The sequence below is a fragment of the Balaenoptera physalus genome (assembly GCF_965194825.1).
Source record: "Balaenoptera physalus genome assembly, chromosome: 2".
NCBI lineage: Eukaryota > Metazoa > Chordata > Mammalia > Artiodactyla > Balaenopteridae > Balaenoptera > Balaenoptera physalus.
The window spans coordinates 116,518,482-116,538,915 of record NC_138883.1 but is presented as its reverse complement, the minus strand read 5'-3'; the positions used below and the strand labels follow the sequence as shown (position 1 = coordinate 116,538,915).

Below are 20,434 nucleotides of genomic sequence, written 5' to 3'. Positions count from 1 at the left end.
CTGGCAGGGCCGGCTGCCTGTGACTTTTAGAGATTGCTGTCTCAGAAGGTCCAGAGGACCCTGCCTCACTTGAACTACCCCCAGGGAGCCCTCTGGAGGGGGTGCTGGGCTGAGGTCATCTGCCCAGGACCCAGGGTCTGGCTTCAGTGGAAGCCTGAGATCCAGCCACTCACCTGAGCCTGAGATCCAGCCACTCACCTGAGCCTGAGGTCCAGCCACTCATCTGTCACGGGTAGGGAAAGCTGCTCTTCTTGTCTTGCCCTCCAGAGTGATTTTTTTCCTTTTTTTCCCTTTCTCTCTCCTTATCAATTAATACCCAACATTGGAAACTGAAGAGTGAGAAGAAAGGAAAAGAAAAGCACAGAAATGCTTGAGCAGCCCTTCCTGAAGGAGCAGCCACAGATGGAGGTGGACCCAAGGCCAGTGCCTGGGCTCAGGCCACTTTAAGGATTGTTTTCACCAAGTGGGTTGTTCTGTGCCTGTGATGTAGAGCTCAGGCTGGCAAGGCAGCTGGGGCTGGCTGAGGAGTCTAGGGGAACCAGCAGAGGGCCTTGGGGGGTGCCAAGGGCTTCTCCACGAGGGAAGCCCAGATTTACTTCTTTCAAAATCATATCATTCCTTAGAGTTTAGGGACCAAAGGACTATTGCTTTTTAAAGAATTATAGAATTTTATATATATATATATATATATATATATATATATATATATATATATATATATATATATAAATTAAAACAAAAAAAACAAACAAATCACAAGAGAAACAAAAAGGACAGTATAGAGTCTAATAAAAGCTGCCTTTAAATATCCCTAGGAGGCAGGGTGAAGGAGACCCTTGAAGGCCCCAGCCTAGGCAGAGGAAGGCTGTGGAAAGATTGTTCTGTGTCTCATTCCCTCTTAACGCCCCCCCACCTCCACCCCACCACCTTTTAAAAATAATGAAGGACTTGAGGTCTGGGCCCATATGCAGGTAACAAGAGAGTTATTGAAGCAGTGAACCCACAATTCCCAAACTCAGAGAGCATCCACGAAGGGGCCTCAAGGAGGAGCTCTGGCCTGCCCTGCTCTTTGCCACCCCGAAAAACCCCTTAAGCCAGCAGGGGTGGGAACCTGCCTTTTCTTCTTGACAGCCTTTCCCGTGGAACCACTGCTTCCTCAGGCAGGAAGAAAGGGAGTCTGGACCACCCCAGCCTTTCCCTTCCCCATCCAGTTAGACAGAGGCCCTGCCTTTGGCTGAGCCGAGACACCTCCTGTTTCCCCTCACCTTGAGCCAGCCCCAGTGTCCCCTTGCTCCAGACCACCTTCTGTCTCTAAGTCTAAGTTTGCCCACCGGTAAAGTAGATTCAGGATATATGTAGAGGGCTGTGACAACAGACTTGGAAGGTTCGCTACTGTATATACTGCCATTGAGAAGGGGATAATTTTCAATATGTAGAAGCTTCAGAATTTAGAGGTCCCTCTTTACCCAGGACCTGGGAGGGAAGTAGATGTTTTGCCAAAATACTTCATCATTCCTTTAAAAACTACATCTTTCCTATGCAAGAGTGTCTCAATGTGCTTATCCAAGGTGCTTCTAGATGGTGAGCAGTGTTCAGCTTAGAAGTGGTGTGTGCTCTGTCTGTCTGTCTTTGTCTGTCTGTTGTATACAGTGGGTGCCATATAAAGCTGATCAATGGTGGTGCTTCCTGCCTGCTTCTGTGAGATGGGCAAAAGATTCAGCTTAGAGCACCATGACTCACTTGCCTTGGTCAGCCTTTCCTGGGCCTGCAGGGCCTTGCACATAACTTTTCCTAGGAGGATAATTTTCCCTCTACCCCACAGACCTGGATCAAACTAGTCTGGGACCCCAGCTGTGTGGTGGGCACTCTGGTCCCTAGATGTTGCTGAGACTGGAGGCCTCTGATCTGATATCACATCAGACAATAAAGCATGTGGGGGCGGGGGCGGCGGGTTCCTCCTTCATAAGAGTTTCTAAGAAAATTTGTTCCCACCTGTTCCTCTGTCTTTGACTCGTTTTTGGAGGGAATGGGATGAAAAATAACATTGCCAGGTAAGGTGCAGTAGTGCACAGGGCTGACAGGTAGACTGACCACCCTGGTCACCGATGGGAATGTTAACACCTGCACATTCAAACAGCTGTTCATATGGAGGCATAGAGACCCCTCACTGCTAGGTGCTAAACACTGTGCTAGGAGCTGGGGTGCAGGCATGTTCTAAGCACTCAGAGTTAAGGGGAAGGACAGTCCGATAATGTAGTTATAATGGAGGGCCCCAGAGAGTCTGTGATAGCAAGAAGAGTACCTAATTCAGACTTGACTGGTAAGGCAGGTCAGAGCAAGGTTTACTGAAGAAGATGAAGGAGGGGAAGGGTCTTCGAGAATGAACTGGCACATTTGCACAAAGCCATTTGGACAGCCGCATCATGCTGATAAATTATTACCAAGAAATCATAATGATTACCGTTTATTCAGTGCCAATTATGGGGCAGACAGTGGGCACCAAGATAAGTCCCTTTCCCATTTCTAACTCTACCCTGAACCTTAACTCATCAAGTCACATCAAGACACAAACCAAAATGGCATTTGAAGTATCTTGTTTCATGGTTAGGGGCTGACAGACCATGTATAAATGCTGCAGAGGTTGGCAGGATCTAGATCAGGGGTCGGCAAACTATGGCCTGTGGGCAAATCTGGCCTACAGCCTGCTTTTGTGTGGCCTACAAATAATAATGTTTTTTTACATTTTTAAAGGGCTGTTAAGATAAAACAAAAAAGAATATGAGACAGAGACCATATGTGGCCCACAAAGCCTAAAAGATTTATCTGGTCCTTTAGATAAAAAGTTTGCTGATCCCTATAAGCTCATGGAAGACGCAGTATAATGTCTAATGAGTTTAAGCAACAATGGTGTTTGTGTCTCTGTTGTGTGTGCATGTGTTAGTCCAAATCCTTTCAGCTGCAAGTGTCAAAAACCCAACTCAAACATGTTTAAGCCAATAGGAAATTAGTTGGCTTACATAATTGATAAATCAAAGGATGTATCTACCTTTAGGCATGGCTTGATCTAGGGGTTCAAATGATGATGTCTCCATCTCTCGGCTCTGCTTCCTTCTATTTGGTGGCCTCACTAGTTCTAGCTCTAAAGACCTTGGGAGGACTTTGGCCAGAATGGACATGTGGCTACCTCTAGGGTGGAAGAGTAGGCCACCGTCATTGACAACTTCACAAGGACTGTGTGGAGGGGAGAACTGGGTCTTCGAAAGAAGGGATGATGGGCAGATAAGCAATTTGCATCCACAGTATTCCTCCCCTTTATTGTTCACCTTCCACCTATACTTTTCTTGACAAACATACACTTTCAAAAATGTGCCTGCCTAACAATGCAATGTTCCTAGGCCCAACAAGAAACACACTCACCCACTTCTCAATAGGAGAAAAAACAGAATCATGCCCAGTTGCTTTACTGAGCCCTCAGTCCAGGGTCCCTTTGTGATGTGCAATTCTTGATCAGGTCTGGATATAACTTCTTGTTTTTTTGCAATCTCTGGCTTAAAGATAAATTTAGCTACCCCTACATAACCAATATGGAGAGAAATAGGGTAACCATTTTTAAAAAAAGACAAAAAAAACCCTTCCATTTGGAATAGGGGAGAAGAGAAAACAATGGTCACTAACCTATAGCACATAGCACATCCTCCTGGACAGTGGAGCAAGTTTCTTCGTCAACAAAACTGATCGCTCTTGATCCTTTCCAGTGGGAAATATCTCCCTCCTTTATGGACAGCCCTGAGAAGATGCCTCTTCTGGAATTGAATCATCCACCCTCCCTTTAGACATGGGTTTGGACCTAAAGATTGCCTTAGAGATTATGCCTTCCCAGATCCCCGATTGCCTGGTGAGGATTCTCTGGACAATTCCTTTCACTCCACGTGATTTGCTTCCTGGGCTCTCTGTGAGCTAGTAACCATCATCAAGAATCTTGCTGAGTTCTTGTCCTTGAGTCTGGATCTGGCCCTTGTGGTTTCTGTCTGTTAGCAACAGGTCACACTTGGCCCATTCCCCTCCCCCTCAGCTTCATGGTTTCCACAATAGCCTGTCTGTGATAATAAGTCAACCTTAATCTGCTCAGTGCCCTCAGAGAGAGATTACCTATATAACACTTGGCTGGCTCATGCTCCAGTGACCCTGACTAGATAGTCAAAATCCCTAAGTGGTACTGGCTCCTAGGTCTCAGCCCCAAGGCAATGCTTAGGACAGGAGTGAGGCACAAGCACTCATTTTGGACAATCTGCAGCTTGCTCCACTCCTCGCCCTCTGGCCATGGTCCATTATTACACTAAGGCCACATCATCAAAGCACTCCTGAGAAGAGTCTGTCAGTGGACATTGAATTGGGGGGCCCTCTGAGAACTTGTTTAACTTGGGGACTGTTGGCAGAGTCTTCAGCCTTCAGGAGGGCCCCCGGAATTTCTCTCTGTCTCTCTGGATGCAACCTGGGTGTCTTGGATACAGAGAGAAAAGACCTTTGGTCTGAGATGGGACTGACAACCTCTGACCTCAGAAGCAGCTCTGGATCTACTGTGTGCTCTGACCAGACCTGGGGTCTCACCTCTGCCTCAGTGGAACAGAACATGCATGTAATACCCTCCAAAAGAGGGTACTAAGGTCAGGGAGGTCACAGAATCTCTGTTTATCTTTTCCAGCTTTGTTTGCAATCTTTGGGCATCCACTGTCCTCACTGTACCTGCCTTCACTGTGACACAGCCAAATCCAGCAGGGATTCAGAGGCTGTTTTGGGCCTGTGCGCCTCCCTCAGCCAGTATATTTGCTCAAGCATGTTACACAGCCCTGTGTTCTTTGGGAGAACCAATGAAGGAATAAACCTCATGGGCTCAGGAAGCTCAGAGCCAAAGCGGATTCTGTAGCTGCCCTTCGAGCTTGAGCCATGTGAGGTCCACAAAGAGTTGACCAAGTCTGCGCCAAGTGCAAACTCAGAAAGGGTGGAGAGCTACTCCTTTTCTCCCCAACCCCGCTTCAGACACTGCCATCACAGTATGGCAGCCTGGGCTGATCAGAGCCTTTGATTGGCCATCTGTAGAGGGGACTTTGAACTTCCATGCTCTAGCCTCCTGCCCTCTAGTGGCCTAAGAGCACAGAGACCCAGAAGGCAGAGCAAGCTGCAAGCCTGGGTTTGACTCTTCCAAAGGTAAGTCTTAGGTACCCAGGAGAAAATGCAGGGAACCACAGAAAGAGCCTGAGAAAATTAGCCTCAGCTTCTTCTGGGGAGTATGCCAGAAATGGGCTGACCCTGCACCCTTGCCACCGGACCTCTGACAGGAATCCAGCAGTCTGGGCTGGATTTCCTGCATGCGAGCAGGAAAAATCAGTTGTGCCCTCAGGACCTTCTTGCTACCCCACTGTTGGGACTCAGTGTTGGGATGGGGGCTTTGATTGCGGCTCCATATCTTAACCCAGGTGCTCTAGAAAGCAGACTCTGAGGCAAGGATTAAAGTGCTCACACTTTTTGGGGAGACGGAAGCCCAGGATGATGAGAGGGGAGAAGAGACATGTGGCAGGGGAGAAAGATGTGAAACAACGCAAGACAACGTATTACTGTCGTGGCCACTGTTTCACATGAGCTGTGAGGAGAGAGCAGGTGACTTGACAGGACTGTTTGCTAAAGCACATGGTGTTTGCAGGGAGAAACTCCACCTTAGAACAGTTCACCAGGAGGAGAACTGAGAGGGAATTTTCCCATTCGTTCCCCTCTCATCTCCTGTTTTCTACTGGCCAAGGTGTACCTCACGGAGAGCTAACTCCACTGCATTTCTGAGTTGCATCACCCCCTGGGTTGCTGCTTGGGAAGTCAGATCCCATGCCTGCCATGTGGCATTTCTACCACAAATGTGGAAGTGGAGGGACTACTTGGCATGGGTGGGGTGCCAACCAAGCGAGAGAAAGACGGAGGTGGCCCAGGGAGCCCAGAAAGGTGCATGAGGGTTGTGACCAATACATCTCACTTTTTCCCACAGGATTCACAGCCAAGGTCCCCAGGCACCAGAATCCCCAGGACTGTCTGAATTTTAAGTAAAATAAACATTACTTAATTTGGGAGAAAAAAGATGCATTCAGGTGTGGCTCGGAGCATCAGGCTTTTTCTCTAGAACTTCCCAGGCCCTAAGCTCCAGTATCTCCTGCTTGATGTCCCACATCTCTGCCTTTGTCCTCACTCATTTTAGTTTGGGGTAGAGGATCTGGCTTTTATAATCTATAAGACACATGATTATCTGACCCTTGGCAGTCTAGCTAGCAGGCCAAAGGCAAAAAAGGCAACTCTAAACAAAGCTGCATGTGGTCTGGTTCTGCCAGCATGGAAGCAAGCTGAACTGCAGTTCCTTGCTAGAAATCTTGCGAGAGGCCAGCATACTCCAACATCCAGACATTTGTCCAATGTGTCCCTGGAGTCTCCATCTAGGATGGATGCCTGACCCAAAGCTCCAGATAAAATAGATCATGTAACCAGCTGACCTGATACCACATAACAGGGATTTCTAACTTCCCGCTCAAGGATGGGCAGATGCCCACACTGCCTCCACTTCACTTCAGTTCCACCAGATCCACATTCTAGAGTCTGTTGATTGCACACACCATTCCATTTGTGTATTAGGTCTGGTTTAATTACAAGCGACAGGAACCAACCCAAACCAGCTTAAGCAAGAAGGGAGCTGAGAAGTGTAGTGCTATTACCAACCAGGCAGGGCTGAATTCAAGGGCTCAAACAAATGTCATCAGACCTCTCTCACTTCATCTCTCAGGGCTCTGCTTCTCTTCGTTCCTTGTCCCCTTCTCTTTCCTGCCATAAATATACTTTCTCCCTGTGATAGAGAGCTGGGTGCCAGCAGCTTCAATCTCATATGCTCCTGGCACCATGGCCTCAAAAGCAAGAGAGTTTAAGGGGAAGGTTATGATTGGCTCTGCTTAGGTGACAAACCCTTACCTGAACTAATCACTTTGGCCAGGGGGATGGAGTCCCCTGCCTGGCCTGATGGGTCATGTATCCATCTCTGTGTGGTGGAAAGCGGGAGGGAGCAGAGGTGACACTGTGACTGTCACCCCACTAAGTAGTCATAGAATGTAAAGACATGTCCTGCATGGTCTGTAAAAACGTGTAGTTTGACCTGGCTGGAGCGTAGGATGCAGGTGAGGGAGTGCTGAGAGTCAAATAGGAGCCACAGCCATAGAAGGGGTACATATTTTATCCTGGAGGTGGTAAGGAGCCATTGAAGAATTTTAACAGAGGAGTGACCTGATCAGCTTTGGGTTTTAGAAAGATTCCCCTAGGCAGCTAAGTGGAGAAGAGATCAGAAGAGTTGAGACTGGGATAGCAGGTCTAGTTAGGAGGCTAGAACAATGGTTCTGGTGAGGAAGAGTAGGAATATAAAAGAGGGATTGATTTAAGATGTATTAAGAGGTAAAATTGGTTCTGTTCACATGAGGGCGGGAGAAGTCTAAGTTGTTTTCCTCTCAGGGTTCCGGCTGAACAAGTCATGGGTGCTATTTACTAAGCTAGGGTCATGAAAGAAATGCAGATTGAGAGGAAGAAGAAGAGTTTGCCTGTGAGACATACAAGTGGAGTTGTCTAAAAGGCAACTTGAAATGCAAGAGGTAAAGGGTGGAGATGTATATTCGGGAATCCCAGTCACCTGCAGTCAGCGTGTCACACAGGACGATTTAAACAGAAAAGCCAGTTTTTTCTTTTAGTGCTAGCAAAGAACTAGAAACACTTTTTACTGTGTTCTCACTTACACCTCTCTCATTCTAAGAAAAAGATTTCCCAGGCTTATTAGTTTTTGTTTTTGGTTTTTTTTGGTAACATATACATGTATCTATTCTTCTTCAAATTCTAGAAAAGCCGTCTCTTGAAACGGCACTGGGTGGGTCACGGGATTGCCAAGCAGGACATGCAAACTTGAGAAGCAACTGGGAACAATGGGAGGCCAGTCCACCAGAGCAAAAGCCAAAATCAGATGTCAGACCAGCACAGTGAGAATATTGCAACTGTCATTACCATTGGACACTGGATGTCACCATCACCAGTACCCACACCACTACAGCCCCCAAGCACAGGATAGAGCTGATCGCACTGTGGCCACTGCCACCAGGATGAATTCTCCATGGTTCTATTTCTCTGAATCATTTACTCCAGAATCTACTTTTCTGGGGGCTACTTGGCCAAGCTTAGGTCACAGACCTCTGTCTTAGATGCCAAAAAGCTGGGAAAGCAAAGACCCAACCTTTTCAATATCTGTCATGGAAGGTGGGCTCTGCTTACCTCCAAGACGTGTAACACAGGAAGGGGAATCAGATTCTGGGAAGTCACTGGAAAGAGTGATGAAATGAGAAATGGGTGTTGACTGAACTGTTTTTTAAAAATTATTATTATTTAAATGATGAATGACAGAAAAGGAGTCTATTAAGGAAGTTGTCAAGGAGCCACATGAGGTTTAGGAAGAAACTGGAAGAACATAGCCCATAGGAGCCAACAGAGGAAAGGGATGCAGGGACTGCTGATCAACGATGCCAACAGACATCAATGGTCAAATCAGTTGAGCCTGGAATTTTCCAGTGGGTTCGGCAGCTCAGAAGTCATCTGTAACTTTGGTGAAAGTATTTTCAGTAGAGATTTGGGGGAGAGGTAAGATGGCACTAGATTTACGGAACACATGGGAGGTAAGGAAGTAGAGATGGAGAGTGTAAACCACTCCCTAGAAGCTTGGTTGAAGGCAAGAAAAAGTGTGTAATAATCAGTAATGTGTGGGATTAAAGTTGGATTTTTTTTTAGGTTGGGCTAGTTGATCAAGTTTATATGCCGAGATCAAAGAGTAGGAGAGAGGAAGAAGTTGACTATCCGTGAAAGAGATGAAAATAAAGGATCAAATTTCCTGAAGAGACAAAGGGAGTGAAAAACAAATTGCAGTGAAACGATTAAGCTTGGATTTGAAGGGAGACCTCACTACCTCTGAGAAAGAAATGGAGGGAGAGATTCAAATGTTTGGAGGGGGCTGAACATTAAGGCAGTTTCCTCCCCGTTGCCTTTATTTTCTCTGTGAAGCAGAATGGGGGATGGTGGCGGAAGCTGATGTGTAGAAGGATTGCTGGGTACACTCAGGGCCTAGCTGAGGAGACTGTGAATTTGTTGTAGCTCTATATCGGGTCCAGGGTAAGTTTTCTTAACGATTTATTCTAGATAAAGGTGACTCATAGATTCTAAGGTCAGAGGACCTCAGAAATGGTCTGGGAAACTTTCAGGAACCAGACAGCAGTCTCATGATTTCTGGTCTCTGCCTGTCCAGGCTTCATTCTCTCTCTGCAGATAAACTTTCTGCATTCCTCATTCCTCATAGTATCTGGGAGGTGGATGCACAATAGCTCCTGAGTTTATATCTCTTCTGCTCAAGAAACCAGTCCAGTTAGAATCATAATCTCTCAGCCCTAATCCAAGATTCCCAGGAGAGAACATTTGCTTAGCTCAGCTCGGATTAGGAATCCACTCACAGTTTGATAAACTGCAGCCAGAATGCCAGGGGTCACAGAAAACAAACATGGCCCTGGAGCCTATAGATCTGGAGAGTGAGTGTGGAAAATTTAATTCCCAAAGAATAGGGCTTGTGGGCTGGACTAACATAAAACAGTGTCCACTCACAAGCTCAATTCTGCAGGACTGGGTGATTTCCTTTATCCTGGTTTAGGATAGGAGAATAGAGAAGGTAGATGGCTGGAATATCTGTGGTTATGATTCTAAGGGCAAGCATATTAGCAAAAATGTGGTTAAAGTAACTGACCATAGGATCTAGACCGGATGGAAAAAGTGAAGCCAGGAAAATACTGATCAACTATGAGGCAGTTGAGATTCGTGGGATTCATAATGAGTAGAAGAGCTGGTGGTGTGAGTTGGGGGGAAGTGAGGAGGGGAAATCCTGGAAGGTTATGGAATACTGGACTTTGACATTTCACCCATGGGGACAGACCTCCCGTGCTTACCCAAAGTGCTTCTGTTCGAACACTTCCACACATGCTTGGCTCTCCAAAGCAGCTATGGGGCCCTTGCTGGTGAGTTGTTTGAGGGAGCAGAGCCAACTCCTTCCCCAACGACTCTGAACTACATTCTGCCACTAAGGCTCCAAGTCCTGTTATTTTATATACCTCACTTTTTTCAGTTATTATACACAATGGGTGTAACAAACTAATATTAAGACAGTGTTGAAGCCCAGGCTCAGAGGCCAGGTGAGAAGAGCAGGGATATCAAAAGGGAGAGTGAGAAGGGAGATGCTGAGGTTATCCAAATGTAAAAAACATCACTGCGAAATTTTTTATATATATATATATTTTAAAATATTTATTTATTTGGTTGTGCCAGGTCTTAGTTGTGGCAGGTGGGCTCCTTAGTTACAGCATGTGGGCTCCTTAGTTGTGGCACACGGGCTCCTTAGTTGTGGCATGCAAACTCTTAGTTGTGGCATGCATGTGAGATCTAGTTCCCTGACCAGGGATCGAACCCAGGCTCCCTGCATTGGGAGCACGGAGTCTTATCCACTGCGCCACCAGGGAAGTCCCTCACTGCAAAAATTCTGACTGAGGCCAGCTCTGGAGGGATAGATATGTCTCGTGTTTACATCACTCAGAGCCAAAGCCTTCCTGTGTACGCTGTGTCTAGCTAAAAAGAGGGAATGAGGAAGGTAAGTAGATATAAGCTTTTCCCCATTAGTGCTGATGGAAAAGAGGGGCACATGGGAGCTCCAAGACACCCAACTCTGATAAGGATGAAGGGAGGTCTGGCCACATCTCAGGGGAATAACCATAATAACCACGCTTAATAGCTTCCATTTATGGACGACTTCCTAGTCCCAGGTATTCTGCTGGTTACTTTATATGTGTTAGGTTGAACCATATGAAATTTCTGTTTTATAAAATATAAAGAGTCAAATACCTGCACATTCATACGGTTCGACATACCATCTCATTTCATCCTCACCACAACAGCCCCGTTAAACAGATATCATTGTCCCCACTTTACAGATGAGAAAACTAAGACTCAGAAAGTGAAAGTCTTGGTTTAAGGCTGAACAATCAGTAAGTGCTGAAACCAAGCTTTGAACCCAGTTTGTCCCAATAGATGGCCAGAGTGCTTTCCAGCACCCCACAGCTACCAGGGGAGCAAAAGAGTTAAACTTAAGAATTAAAAGACTCTGGGACTTCCCTGGCGGTCCGATGGTTAAGAGTCTGTGCTCCCAATGCAGGGGGCTCAGGTTCAATCCCTGGTAGGGGAACTAAGATATCACATGCTGCGTGGTGCAGCCAAAAAAGAAAAAAAATTAAAAACAAAAGAATTAAAAGACCCTAAGGTGTTACAAACTAGAGATTCTTGGAGTCAGCAGGGTCTCAGGGGGACCGTCTCAGTCTTTATCCGCCACCCAGGTTCTAAAGAAGAGAGGTAGCCGGGATTGCCTTCCCCGCTCCTTCCTCCCAACCACAAGGGGCGCCAAACGCCAACAGTTTTGTTCAGAGGGCCCTCCGCGCACCCGCCGGGCCTCTCGTTTCTCCACGCACCCGCCCAGCCCCACGGCGCAGGCGCCACCCTCCGCTCCGCCCCTCGCACCCAACCAGCGATCACTGCGCAGGCGCCCCAACCAGGCGTCGGGGGAGGTGGTGGGCCCAGGGGCAGGCCGCGTGGCAGTTGGTCCGGAGCGGGCCACGTGGTCACGGTGCCGCCGCGCGAGCGTGCGCAGAGTGGCTCAGCGCGGCCGTGACGGAACGACGAGGCGTGGAGTTACGCGACCTCGTCCGCCCGGCCCGGCCCCCGCCCCTTGGCTTGCCGCTCCGCCCCCGCGGGGCGTCCCGGGCCGCTAGTTCCCTCGGCGGCGGCCGCGCGCGGCCCGGGGTCGCCGTGAGTACTCACGAGGCCAGCCTGTGAGGCGGCCGCCACGGGGACGGGACGGGGCGGGGCGGCCGGGCCGCGGGAAGGGTGTGGGGCCCGCCCCGCCTCGGCCGGGGTGGATAAAGTGAGGAGCTTGCGCCGGGTGGCTCTGAGGGGCCCTCCTGGGCTTGACAGGCTTCGCTGAAGGCTGGGCAGCTGGCGACGCAGATCGGGCACAGAGCTTCTTCCCCGGGAGGCAGGTGTTGGGTGTCTTTGGGGTCTCCGGAGGAAACCGGAGAAGAGCTTTTAATTGCTCCCCTAAAGGAGGCCTCAGGGCCTGTCCTGAGAGCGCGGTGGCAGCCAGTGTTCAGGGGCTCACGCCGGCCTCTGCCTCCGCCGGGTGTCCTGGATAGCGCTAGGCTGCGGGAATCGCAGGTCTGTGGCTTCTCCCCCGCACTCTTTGTTCCGTGGCCTAGGCTTTCTGAGAGGAGCGCTCACTGTAGAGCGGAGTAACCTGCTTGCCCAGTACCACAAAGCTGGGAGTCAAACCCAGAGTATAAACGTTGAGATCGGAGGCTTTGACTAGATGTAAAGTTGTCACACCGGAGAAGCGCCCTTGGGCCTAGGCCAGGACCTTTGTCATACGGACTTGAGGCTTATTTACATTTGGCCTGTCCCCATGCAAATTCTCCGTTAGCTGCCATCATCCAAAGCACTGAACGACAGACACCCTTCTCTGGGCATTCTTCACACAGTCTGTATTTGGCCTGGCCTTTCTTGAAAGGTTCCCTGCTTTACCTCATTTGGATAAGTTAGATAGGTCTCTCTTGCTTAATTCATTAACAGTTCCCTTAAGTGGTTGAAACCAAATCACAGGAAGAGTGGCTGTAATTAGAACCTGTCAGATGTGTGTGTAAGTCCCAATTCCACTTTACTCCTGACCCTAAGCAAGTAGCTTGACCTCCCTACACCTGATTATTCTATACATAACATGAAAGCTTTGAAATAGACCATCTTTCAGGCTTATTCCTCTTTAAAATGTCTGTGATTCCGTGAATTCCATAACTACCCACCCTTCCCCTTTTCCCACTCTTCACCATTTAAACCCATTCTCCATCTCTCCAGAGAAATGAGCCTTGAGATTAGAAGGTGGGAGTCCCTTTCACTGAAACAGCCTGGTTTGAAAAAGGTGGTCGTTTCTGAATTGTCTTTTCCCTGGCCAGGAAAAATTCCCTCTGAACTACCTTTTTCTCCTTGTGATAACAACAGAAGCCAAGCAGCAACAGCCCTTGGAGAGAGACTAAGTTTTCTTGACTTCCACAGTGACAGAGAGCTTGTGAAAGTTGGTACTTCTGGCCTACGCTGCCATCATCCTACCACCCAGCCCAAGACAGCCCAGGCTGGACGTTAGTGCCTCCCTCTTTATTCCTCTGTGATCATCCAGATCAGCACCTGACTGTTTATTTTCAAATCTCACAAACACAGCCGCCAGGTCTTCATATTCTGGTTCTCGGCTGCTCTTGAAGGTGAATGGAGTCTTGCTTTTTAAAATCATTTTTGTATAATTTTTGTCTACGTAGATGTGTTTAAGTTCTTGTATGTCTCTCCTCTTTGGCTTGCGTCTCCAGCAGACAGTTCATTCATTCATTCACTCATTCAATAAATGTGTGTTGAGGGGCTGACATTATAGACAATGAAAAGAGTCAAAGCCTCTACCACCATAGAGCTTACATTCTGGTGGGAGATAATGCAATAAACAAACATTTTGTACGTCAGAGCGTGGTAGGTGCTGTGGAAAAAAAGCAAGGAAGGGGGATGGAGAGTGCCAGTATGTTGTGTGTTGGGGTTTTGCTGTTTTATATAGGATAGTCAAGGTGACCTTCAAGCAGAGATCTGAAAGGGTAGAGGAGTAAGCCATGTGGGTATCTGGTTGAAAAGCATTCCAAGAAGGGTGGCCAGCAGGGGCAAAGGCTGTGTGGTGGGAATATGCTTGATAATGTTTGAAGAACAGCAAGGAGACATTTAGGGAGTCTTAGTGATAATCTTCCTTTTCACATTTAGAGTTAACTTTTTAAAGAGAGCCCTTACAAGAGTAGCCTCTGATTTTTTTTTCTTTTTATGAAAATTTCCAACTATACACAGAAGTAGAGAGTGTAAGAAACCGTTATGCACTCATCATTCAGCTTCATCAGTAATCAACATTTTGCCATGTTTATTTCATCTCCCCCCCCTTCCCCCTTTTTGTGCTGGAGTTGTACTTTAAAGCAAATCTCAGATATCAGGCCATTTCACTTCTAAGGACTTCAGTTGCAGTTTCCTTTTGCATTTTTTTTTTCTGCATATTGTTTTTGATGGGTCAGTCAGCACTGCCAGCTGGAGGACTGCTGTGCTGTTGGCCCTGGCATTGTGCTTTATAACTCCATTCTGCGTCAGTTACCAGGTTTAAGTTGGTATCTGAGGAACAGACCACAGGCCCTTGGAGCACGCAAGGATTTAGAACAGTGGTTCTCAGAATAACTTGGAGGGCTTGTTAAAACAGATTACTAGACCTCTGAAGTTTCTAATTAGTAGGTCTCAGTAGGGGGTCTGAGACTTTACATTTTTAACAAATTCCCAGGTGATATTGATGCTGCACATCCACAGACCTTACTCGAGAACCACTGATCTAGAAACCTAAGATTAAATAGAACCATATTAAAGACCAAGAACACCTCTGTGTAAGGTAGGAGTGGATGAAACTGAGATAAATGCAGAGCCAAGAAGGCCTAGGACAGTGGTTTTTAATCTTGTGAAAGGGGTAGGGGTTAGTGTTTTTCTGAGCATTTCTTAGGATCATTATTACATTATTTAGGGAGTAGGTTCCAGGAGGAATCCAGGGCATTATTTTGGCTGTGACAACTCAGACTGTGTCTACCAGAGAATGATCAGTGTTGTTGAGGACTTTTAAACTTAGCTATGATTGTTACATAAAGGCTTTTATGGATACTGGTGTTAAATAAGAGATAATGACTCAATTTGGAGAAGTAACTAGGGGTAAAGAGTCCAAAAAAAGAGTCTGCTTCTGATGGTGGTTGGTGCTATGAAGATTATTCTAAAATGAACCGACTAGACTGAGTAGCATAAGCATCCGGTCCTGCCGTCATCATTTTTGGCTTCAGGGGTTGATATAGCATTATGAACTAGAGCAAGAACTTGCTTCAATCACAACTCTCCAGCTGGAGAACAATAGCGTCTTACGTTTGTATAGTGCTTTCACGGTTCATTATTTTTAAAGAACTGTGTGTACAGGTGTGTGTACATGCATGCAAGTATGTCTCTGTGTTCAAGTGTCTGTACATGTGTATAATAAAAGTGTACCCATAAATGTGTGCTTGTGTATATGCCACCCAGTTATTAAGTGGTGATGAGATCAATTGTTGTCTACTTTCTACAGGACAGTGACTTGTTACCACCACAACAGCAGAGCCTGCCTTCCTCAGCAGATCTCCAGTCAGCCCCTGACATCTCCCCCTCCCTCCCTTGTCTCCCTTTGTGGCCTCCTAAATGCCCATCTCGTTGGCCTGGGTTCAACTGGTGGTATGGAGGGGTGCTGCCTAGCACTGACCTGGGAGTGTGTGTGACCCACTGACCCAATGGTGAGAACTGACTGCCCAACTCTCCAACTGATTATCCAGGGGGTAGATGGAACAAAGTGCAGACCTCACCTTTTCCCGGTGTTTCCCCTCCCACCCTTTTGGTAAATAGAGTGGCTATTTGAAGTTAAAGGAAGGAGAAGGGGCATGGAAACAGTATTACTTGGTGTGTGTATAGGGAGTTTTCTTGGGAAGGAAGGGGAGAGTTAAATAAGGGTTAGAAAGGGAGTTATGAGACAAAAGAGCTAGGTATGCTTGAGAGCCACCTTGGGTAATGATCCAGAAGAGGTCAGCTTGTACTAGAACTTAGATATGCCTAGGAATCAACCTTGACATTGAAATCTTCCTCATGCCTCCCCCACTGGCTACCAGAGCCTCAATCATCATACCCGATACCTAAGAAGGCTAAAATTCCCTAGTGCTTTCCTCCATGACACCAAGTCAGTGCTAGACCATGGATATGACCAGATTCAGGAAGAGACTGAGACGCTCCCAAAGGGTGAGAGGAAGGGAGCAAAGGGATTAGGGCCTCAGTTATTCTATCCCAAGGGACCTCCCATTCTTTGTGGAAACCTGTTTCCCATCCTAACCCCACTCTGTTCCGTGGGATAACAGGGACCCAACAAAGGGTTGTATCCTTACTTCTCATCACTAGGACATCAAAGGCCAGTTCTGGAATGATGATGATTCGGAGGGAGATAATGAATCAGAGGACTTTCTCTATGGAGTTCAGGTGAGATTACAGCCCCCAAAACCCATGTTGGATGGTCTAAATGTGTGCTTTCTCTGGATACATCAAGAGTGAAAGATTATTTTGGAGTAGAGATGAAGATACAACGTCACTGTAATCTGAGGATTGTCTTGTCAGAGCTGATTTCATATCTTTGCTCTTGCCTGGAACTCATATCTTTCCCAGTGTAAACTACACCCTCTGTACATGGAGGTTACCCATATCAGGGGTCCCTGGTCCGCGGCCTGTTAGGAACTGGGCTGCACAGCAGGAGGTGAGCAGCAGGCCAGCGAAGCTTCATCTGCTCCCCGTTGCTCCCCATTGCCCGCATTACTGCCCGAACCATCCCCATTCCCGCCCCCACCCTCCACCCCCGCCACCCCGGTCTGTGGAAAAATTGTCTTCCAGGAAACGGGTCCATGGTGCCAGAAAGGTTGGGGACCGCTGACCCATATGTTCTTAGTTGGAAAACATTATTTTCTGGCTATTCCCTCACTAGCCAGCAGGGGTCGTTTCATTCATTAGGATCAAATTTTTAAAAGATTATTCTACCAATGATTGTTTAATGCTATCACTGCCTAGGGCATGATCCTGAGCAGGAATGTTGGACTCTAGACAGAACCAATCTGAGTTAAATTCTGTACTCTTCAGCCTGTTCTAGTTCTTACAGAAGGGATCCCTAAGTGTCCTGGTCAGGGTTGAGAGAAGAAGCTGAGACTTAACGATGTGAACTCCTTAAGCAAAGCCTGCCATTGGTCTACTAAAACTTCCTAGAGTGGTGATGGAGGGAGACTTGTCTGTCAGCGAGACTTGTCTGGTGGCCCAGCTTGGGCCACCACCAAAAGCCCCTTCATATAAGCAGCTTTTGCTTGTATGTATTGCTGTAGTTTGATATCCCTGTTCTGGATGTTTTTTCATGTTCTGTTTTTCATCTCTCTTCCCCTCTATCTTTCCCCTCCACCATTTTTGCTGCTGACTCAGGGGAGCTGTGCAGCTGACTTATATCGACACCCACAGCTTGATGCAGACATTGAAGCAGTGAAGGAGATCTACAGTGAAAACTCTGTATCCATCAGGTGGGACTCTACTTCAGGGATGGCAGGGGACTCAGCCACTTCTTTCTGAGTTGTTAAAAGGGTAGAGGTCTTTTCTTTATGGTATGATGGGGGGGGCGGGTGGTCTGTGGACCTTGATAAGTTTTGAGCTTAATGATGGTGGGAGTTGTTTAGAATACTTGAGGTTGGCTGACAGGAGTAAGTAGGAAAGTATAGCCACTTTTCTTAGAAGTTCCCTCTTATCCTAGACTCCTCTAGGCTGATAGTTTCACCTTTGAGGTAAGAAGGGCTTCTGGCCTGGCAAAGGCCCAGATCATAAAAGTGGCTTCAGGCTGTAGCTAAGAACCTAAATACAGAGCTGCCTTCCACCCTTCCCTCTCCCTTATCCCCAGGCTCAGTTCTCCCTCCACCTCAGTCTCTGTTCCCTTCTTTCTCCCTTAATGAGTCTCACATGTGGTTGCCTGTATCTCTATAGAGAATATGGAACTATTGATGACGTGGACATTGACCTCCACATCAACATCAGCTTCCTCGATGTAAGTGGTGCTAGTACCCACCAACAACATGTCTAGTTGGGCTTGTGGATTTTGCCATGTAGGCCTGGAGTCTTGTTCCTGACTGCTGTATTTGAAGCACATATTATTCATACCTGTCTTTCCTAGATCATCAGCAGACAGTGCTGTGTGCATGTGTGTATCATATAGCGAAAACTTCAAGTCCATTCCTCTCTGTTGCTAAACTAGAAACTATTGACGTTACTCTTTTAGGAGGAAGTTTCTACAGCCTGGAAGGTCCTCCGGACAGAACCTATTGTGTTGAGGCTGCGATTTTCGCTCTCCCAGTACCTTGATGGGCCGGGTAAAGGCAGTGACTTTGGGCGTGTGGGTGCTCTGTGGTCTCATCCTGAGTTAACTGAGGTAGAGAAAAACTAGGAACAAGGCCTGTTGGTGTATCTGTAGGCCATTGGTAGGAGCTTTTCAGTCTCTTCTCATTGGTGTCTTCATACCCTGTTGCCTGATAGTCATGCCTTAAAGGCCTTCTTGGTTAATGAAATTGTATTCTCTAGTTCCCAGATATTATTTATTCCTCCCCTTCCCCTCAACTTACAGTATAAGTTGAGGATATTTGAAATTGGTCAGACAGTTCCCAGAATCTACCCTCTGCCTCAGATATTTTCCTTGTCCATCATTATTGTTTAGAGTACCCTTAGAATCTGAGGAAGCTAATCCACTGAACTGGGGCTTTGGACTCCCAGGAGGATAGACATGTATACATAGTAGGAGCTTTCTCTTCTCTTTGCAGAACCATCAATTGAGGTTTTCCAGCCATCAAATAAGGAAGGATTTGGGCTGGGTCTTCAGTTGAAAAAGTAAGAACTTTGATCTTTCTGGTTATGAACGTTGAGGGAAAGAGAGATGGACATGTGGATGGACAGGCAGACTCCTGAATGGAATGTTTCCTTCCAAAAGTGTATTTCTGAGATATGCCCAAGAAAGACTAAAATTAATTTGGGGAGCCAAATTTATGGTTAGGTAAGGGAGCTTGTGTTTCTGGGGTATCTGGCCTTGAGGCTTCCTGGAGGTGAGAGGTGAAGCTCATCAGTACTTAGCATTTAAGGAAAAGCGCAACCCTGGAATTAGAGTCATGCTCATCGCATTTCCTTAGAGTGGGGCTCTAGGATTTCAGACAGGTTTAATTTATTGAATGTGTGAGCACCTTGCTAAGTATTTGGTATACAGTACTGAGAGGTGAACTCAGTCAAGTTCCAAATAGAGTCCAGTGGATACATGTTCTAATACAAGTGAATATGTAAGATTTAGAAAGAACACAGAGGAAGGTGTAGGTGTAACTCAGTCTGGTGGCAGGTGGATGAATGAAAGATGAAAGGGAGATGATTACTGGTTTTCAAGGATGGATAAGAGTTGCCCATGTAGACAGTGGAGTAAATAACATTTGCGAGGGCACAGTCATGTGAAGCAGCATGTGTGTAGGAAGCTTCAAGTAGTTATGTATTGCTAGTAAAATGCAAGGGGAGAATGGTAGGAACTAAAGTTAAAGCCAGAGAAGCAGGAAGGAGTCCAAATCAGAGAGGATCTTGGGCTTTTGGGAGCATTGAAAGGTTTTCGGCAGAGAAAGGACATGGTCAGATTTAGTTTTAAAAAAACCATTCTGGTAGCACTGTGCAAAATAGGTAGGAGGGGTGAGATAAGAGACCAGAACTGTTTTAGTAGGAGACATTTGTAGAAGTCCATACATGAGATGATGAAAGCCTGAACCAAAGTACAACTGTAGGTAAGATTAGAGATGAGAGATAGACTAGGGAAATTTGCAGGGTTTAAAATCAATAAGACTTGAAGAATGATTTGGGTATGTTGTATATGATAAGAGCCAAGGAATAGTGGATTATTACTCTTAGGTTTCCAGCCTAGATGTCTGTGTAAATTTTAATACCACTCATTTATAAAGGGATTTGGAAGAGGAGCACGTTTGTGGGATGAGGACAGATAGTTAGTTCCATTTTAAACATGTTGTTTAAAGTTAACTTTAGGATATTCCAGTGGAGATGCTCAATACAGAGTTAGATATGTAGATTTGATACTTACAGGAGAGGTTCAGGTTGAAGTTATATAGCAGTGTATGGGTGAGACTTGCACCCAGTGTAGAATATGAGATTGCTAAAGGAGAGCATGATAGAACGAGAAGAAAATAAAATCAAGGGCAGAACACCCTTTAACCCAGACAAAATACCAGGAGTAGGTAGAGGAAGAAGAAACACTGAAGGTAGGTCAGAGAAATTGGAGAAGAATGGGAAGAGAATAGAGTCAGAGAAGGCAAGGAGGAGCATTTCTACAAGGAGGGCCAGATGCCAGAGAGGATGAGTAAGAGGAGAACTTAGGAGTTTCTGTTGGGTTTAGCATCACGGTGAGAGCAATTGTAGTGGAGTGGTGAAGGTAGAAACCAGAATACAGTAAGTATTCTGGAGAAGTGAGTGATTGGCAACAAAATAGAAACAATAAGTGTGGATTAAGAAATCTGGATGAGGATATAAGGGGAAGAGGGAGAGGTAGCTAGGCTGAGGTAAAGAAACTTCAAACTTTTTGTAG

The 20,434-nt window shown here is 46.6% G+C and overlaps 2 protein-coding genes across 13 annotated transcripts in view; both read left to right on the top strand.

Annotated features, from left to right (window-relative positions):
• CELF6 (CUGBP Elav-like family member 6) overlaps nt 1-11,943 on the top strand; it is a 41,527-nt gene extending 29,584 nt beyond the window's left edge. For all 6 annotated transcript variants that reach the window (XM_082444137.1, XM_082444134.1, XM_082444135.1 and 3 more), the window contains one exon: nt 336-11,943. Coding sequence is in view for 1 of the 6 variants with exons in the window: in XM_082444136.1 (XP_082300262.1) it covers nt 336-340 (5 nt within the window). In the remaining 5 variants the exon portion in view is untranslated. The remainder of the gene's footprint in view (nt 1-335) is intronic.
• The window catches only part of PARP6 (poly(ADP-ribose) polymerase family member 6), a 27,874-nt gene continuing 19,248 nt past the window's right edge, over nt 11,809-20,434 (top strand). For 5 of the 7 annotated variants that reach the window (XR_014257993.1, XM_082443879.1, XM_082443878.1 and 2 more), the window contains exons 1-8: nt 11,950-12,348; nt 13,183-13,439; nt 15,347-15,548; nt 16,201-16,278; nt 17,257-17,351; nt 17,806-17,866; nt 18,098-18,188; nt 18,633-18,699. Coding sequence is in view for 6 of the 7 variants with exons in the window: in XM_082443879.1 (XP_082300005.1) it covers nt 15,546-15,548; nt 16,201-16,278; nt 17,257-17,351; nt 17,806-17,866; nt 18,098-18,188; nt 18,633-18,699 (395 nt within the window). In the remaining variant the exon portion in view is untranslated. The other 2 variants (XM_082443875.1, XM_082443876.1) reach the window with 2 other exon arrangements.